General features: G+C 34.7%; 1 protein-coding gene across 1 annotated transcript; it reads left to right on the forward strand.

The window, feature by feature from the left end:
* The first annotated feature begins 851 nt into the window (after positions 1-851).
* CLDN17 (claudin 17) lies at positions 852-1,523 on the forward strand. The gene has a single exon (XM_020996055.2). It carries the CDS (start codon positions 852-854, stop codon positions 1,521-1,523), a length of 672 nt encoding a protein of 223 aa, XP_020851714.1.
* Positions 1,524-6,005: the final 4,482 nt, after the last annotated feature.

Genomic DNA, 6,005 nt, shown 5'->3' on the forward strand with positions numbered 1-6,005 from the left:
AGGATTATTTCATTAACTTTCCTTTCCTCCTAAAGGATAAGCTATGAAATCTCTAGCATTCTTCTTTAAAAACCATTCTCTTATAATGCATCTGACAAATTTAAATGAGTTTTAATAGAAGGTTTCATAAGTTCGTTCCCAAAGCAGGCAATACCACCCCCTGGCTGGCACTGGAGTAATCCAGGGAGGCAGTTGGAGTTTCAAATGATGCAAATTTCAAAATAACTGTTAAAGGATTAAAGAAAGTAGATTTTCAGGGGGGCGCTGGGTAATTTTTTAAAAGGGGGTGGTAGGCCAAATAAGTTTGGAAATTCTATAGGCTAAAGTTATACCTTTCGTCCAAAATTACAAGGATCAACATTAAATAAGGATAAATTAACAATAAACACAAAGAACTAATGATGTTTTGACATTTTCTTCAGTTGTGGCTCGACCTCTTACAGTTTTATAACAAAGTAACTTTAAGCAGGAAGTCTTCAACTCTGTAATTATTATGCCGCAATAGAAACTTTGACACTTAATTATAGCATTACTAAGACAATAATACCATGAGAAATACCGGAATCTGAATGTAATATTTCTTGATATACCACTGCCCGGTTTTTAATTGGCTTAGAAAGCTATTACACCTAAAGGGGAAGATATACATATAGAAATGAGTATGTGAGTAAAATGAAAAGTCATGTTTAATATAGTAAGTACTTTAGCTTCTCTGAGCTGGGTTTCTGCTGCTTATTTGGACTCATAGGCAGTATCAGTGCAAAAGATCACAAGAGACAATAAGAAATTATAAGAAATTTCAAAGCTCTGGCTTTTGCCATTAAAGTCCAACTATCTTCTAGGAGAAGGAGATGGCTTTGTATCCACTGCAAATTGCTGGACTGGTTCTTGGATTCCTTGGAGTCATTGGGACTCTTGCTACAACTCTACTGCCTCAATGGAGAGTGTCTGCCTTCATCGGCAGCAACATTGTGATATTTGAAAGGATCTGGGAAGGACTTTGGATGACTTGTGTCCAACAAGCACATGTCAGGTGGCAGTGCAAATATTATGGCTCTCTTTTGGCTCTCCCACCCGCTTTAGAAACATCCCGAGCGCTCATGTGTGTGGCAATTGCTTTGTCTTTGATTGCTCTGTTTGTTGGTATTTTCAGCACGAAGCAAGCCCGGTGCACTGGCTCTAATGAGCAAGTCAAGTCTTACCTGCTGGGAGCCTCTGGAGTCCTTTTCATCCTGACAGGCATCATCATTCTGATTCCTCTATGCTGGACAGCCAATCTCATCATCCAGGACTTCTACAACCCAACTATTCATGTAGGACAGAAACGGGAGCTGGGTGCTGCACTCTTCCTTGGCTGGACAACTTCAGCAGTTTTCTTTATTGGAGGAGTTCTTCTCTGTAGTGTTTATTTCTGCAAAAGAAGGAGGAGGAGGCATAGATGTTCATCAACAGAACACCGAGTGCAGTGCAAACCTCAGCACCAAAAAATGATGGCAAGTAAGACCTCTACCAGTTATGTCTAGCACCTGCTAGCTCAGAATATGGACTTAGGTGAAACTCCTGCTTATCTCTTTCTTGAAACTGTATGAATGGAAAGAGGGAAAGTTTGGCCTGTAACTGGTTATAAACTGTGTTAGAACATGTGAAGGATTGTTTTCCATCACCAGAGTTAAGAATGGAAATGATTTTATACAGACAGTCAATTAATTTTAAATTATTTGATTATTGTTGAACCTGAATAATTTTCATCTCTACTTGCACTTCTGCCTAAAACTCCTAGTGGGCATGCTGAACTAATTTTTTTGTCCTATAGTGGAAACTCATCCTATGAAAAGAATTTTTTAAACCCTCTAAGAAGATGACTCATTATAAAAATAAGCAATTATGGAAAGAAAGAAAAAGTCAGAATTCTTACTGGTAATTTTTGAATGAATGAATAAATGAATAACATGTGCCAATCAATGGAGATACAAACACAACTTGAAGAAGACTGATTTAAATGTGCATTTGTTTGGCTTTAGAGATGCAAAAAAAAAAAATACTCCACTCAAATTTAAGACCATATGTTTTGATAACCTGTGATCTTTTGAGAGCAAATAGAAGAATGTATATGGCCTGAGGAAAGGAATAAGAATTTAGGATATTAACACTAATTTTCATCTATATTAGAAAATAGGTCCAAGTGAGAGAGTTGATCTTCTAGTGTTGAAAGCACTAGTTTTTCTTTTTGGTTGTACTATTTAGTCACTTGCCAAGTGTAGGAATATAAAATAAAGTGGAGACTTGAGGTAATAGTTCACTGAGCCAATGATTAAGGCCTAAGTAAATATTGCCTTCCTGAAACATAAAGAGAAATAAAGCAAAACATATTTTCACTTCATAGGAATTATTTGGACCATTATTTCATTTCTTCATTTTACCAATATACATATAGATTAGGGAGGTAGGGGAAATATGTTCATTAATTTTGATTTGCTACTTTTCATCCTTCTCTGTGTTAAAGACATAAACATTTTAAAATCCATTTTTGGACGTTCAACTTTAGGAAGCACAAAGAATTCTAGGCAATCTGCAGAGTTTCCTATGAAAGAACCAAGAATTTAGTTGATTAAGTATTTATTGAATATGTGTTACGTGAAAGGTACTGTTGCATATAATTGAATACATGAGTGATTTGAACAAGCTCACTCATTATGAAGCAAATTAGTGAACATAGTCCTATGTCAGAATGTCTTTACAGGGACAGTCAAAAAGTTAATGACATCTCAACCAGACCAGGTCCTGATAACCCCTGGTCTTATCTCCTCAACCCTCAGGAGTACCTAACTAAGCCAACCATTTAATTAACTTTACATTTAAATGTAATATCATAAATATCTACTTTATCTAAATGAATAGCCATTCACAAATGTAATATCAGTAACGAGATAAAAATTAAAAGTAAGAAAGTACTTAATGATCTATATTAAAAATCCAAAGTTCTCTTCTCCATTTCAGACTAAACGCAGAATACTCCCCAACTGTTGACCTAATGTTAGGTGTGTTGAGGAAACACACACACATACACACACACACACACACACACACACACACACACACACACACACACACACATATCTTATCTCCTATACTAAAACAAGTGAAACATCAAGAAAAGCACATTATAAGCTATAGAACCAGCTGGCGTTCCATAGGTATCTTTAAACCTTAGCCCTCTGGGGCATTTTGTTCCTAGTAATCCAACTAAATCAGACAGAAAAAACTGATTTAAATTACAAAAATACAATAGGAAGAGGAATCATCAGTTTTCAGAGAACAATAACTATGGAATGGTGTGCTGAGATTTAAGAAATAGAAATTTTAATTCTGGCCATCTCATTAATCAATTGTGGGCCTTTACTAGAGATAACTCATTTCTGTTTTTTAATCTGAAAAGAGAAACTTATCTACTGAGAAATGAAAATAAATTTAATATTTGGATACTTGGATAGACAACAAATACTGCACATACATACTATATATTGTAATTCATAGATTTCATTAAAAATGCACAATAAGCATAATCCCTTACATCCATAGGTTAACAGTTTTAAAGTTGCTTTATTATTTCAAAGTATATTACATATTAGATCATCACTATCTCATTTGATCCTTGAAATAACACATTTTATGTTTGTAGCAAGCCAAGCCTTATTATACCTTCTTTACAGATGAGGAAACTGAGACCCAGAAAGGCTTAATATTCAACTATTTTCAACACCAACTGAATAGTAAAAAAATTGATAAATGCTTGTTTTTGAAGATTGAGCAAATACAATGTAGAAACAGAAGAAAAAGAAAGAACAGAAACAGGAAAAAAAAAAAGAACATACACTACCTGATCTCTGATAGTTTCCTATTTCCAGGCTAGCATGAATAATATGAACTTAGCCAAGTCCAGACTTTCTCCCATTAAGTTATAAAATGGACCCAGTTTTGATACCAGATTTAGAATGAGAAAGCATCAGTCAGTAAATATTTGTTTGATAAAATGCAAAAAAAAAACCACATAAATCTAAGAACTATTGAATAAACCATTTTGAACTATTTCAATGTCATGACCCATTTTAGACGTGCACCTATAGAATCACAATGTATCAAAAACAAATTTGATCATATTTCTTTTTATATATTTTCCTATTCTTAAGCATGGTATTATGGACAGTGAGCTGGCTTCAATGCCTAGAAGACCTGAGGTCAAGTACTGCCTTTGACAAATACTGTCTACGTCACACTAGGCAATCACATTATCCCTCAGAATTCTATACAATATCCTAAGACTATGAATTACAGAGAAGGAGCTGACGTACATTAATACAGTGGGTTCCACACCAGGCAGCTCCTTAACTCCAAGAAAACACAGGTCTAGTCTTTTTCCTTAATCCTGCTTGTTACATGTAGTCTCATTTGCACAGCTAAATAATAGCTATGACATTAGAACATAACAGATCTGAGCAAAAGAGCTATGATTTGAAAATCTATGAAATCTTGACTAGTTAAATCTTCAATTGTAAAAATATAGGCAATAATGTTCTCTGAGACCAGAGATGACTTTACCTCAATGAAGAGCCAATCACCCCAAAAGCTTGTTAGGATTAAAAGATCTAACTGCATGATTTGTGATAGAATATTCATCATTTTATTTGTAGTATGTTTCTTAGGGAAATTGGGTGAAATAGGATCATAAGCCTGTACCATCCTTAAGTTCTCTGGTATAATACGCCATTTTAATGCATTTGGTGAAGGTTAGATAACTTCCACAAAGCTTACTTTGGTTCACATTGGTGCTGAATTTGGAGTCACTTGGACTTGGACCCCTCGCAACCACAGTTACTCATCTGTAAAATGAGAGAATATATTGACACAAGTTCTCTCCAAACTCTCAATCTGTGATCCTCTGATCTAGGTCAATAGGGAATTTCCCAAGGACCAAGGCCTCTGCTGTTCCTTCCCTAACAACCACAAAAGAGAAAAATGAGCAGGTTACTCATGATATTACCTTGCTTCTTCAGAGATGCTACTGGTTTGGCAATTCTAACTCTAAGATAGAATGTAATCTTTCCAGTTCCTATATACACAAAACTATAGCCACACTGTTTATAGTAGTAAACGACTAGAAACAAAGTAGATGCCCATAAACTGAGGAATGGCTAAATAAATTGTGTCTGTAAGTGTAACAACATATTACTGAATTATAAGAAAAATGAATATGGAGAGACGCATGAGAAGACATGTAAGCTGAAAAAAGTGAAATGGTCAGAACAAGAGAAACGAGTATACACGACGACTACAACAATGTAAATGGAAAGAATAACAAAAAATTGAAACAATGCTGTGAAATTATAATGATCAAGCTGGCCCTAAAAAAATAAAAAAATATATGAGAATATACCTCCGTCCCTTATTTCCAGGGGTGGAGAACTATGGTTGTGGAACACTATATATAAAGTCAAACTTCATTGATGTGTTGATTAGTTTTCTGAACTTTTTATTTCTTTATCTTTTCTTTTAAAAGATAACATCCTCTGAGATGAGGATGGGGAGAGATATATTGGGAAATGGAAATGATCAAGAGATCAATAACTTTAAAATAATATTTCCCTCATCAAAATTTTCATAGTACTTTGCTTGTACCTCTCCCTTACATTTATTACACTCTCCTTTGTATCATAGTTGCTGTGCTTATGTCTCACTTCCCATTATTTTTGAATTATTTTAAAGTAGGATCTATGTCATATTGTTCTTTATATTTCCAAGGCATAGAACAATGCCTTGCACATAGCAGGCACTTAATAAATATTTTTTTTAAACACTGGACTAAACTGTGTGGAAATAGGAAAAAAAAAGAGATAGACTTTAAATTTCAAGAGTTTTTGATTCCCAATTTTAAATGAGTCGTACGTGCTTACTCAGGTTCAGTGCCTTCATCTGCTGAGATAGGCAATGAGCTCTAAGAGTGTGGACAG

This window comes from Phascolarctos cinereus, unplaced genomic scaffold, assembly GCF_003287225.1.
Source record: "Phascolarctos cinereus isolate Bilbo 61053 unplaced genomic scaffold, phaCin_HiC Scaffold_726;HRSCAF=1367, whole genome shotgun sequence".
Taxonomy (NCBI): Eukaryota; Metazoa; Chordata; class Mammalia; order Diprotodontia; family Phascolarctidae; genus Phascolarctos; species Phascolarctos cinereus.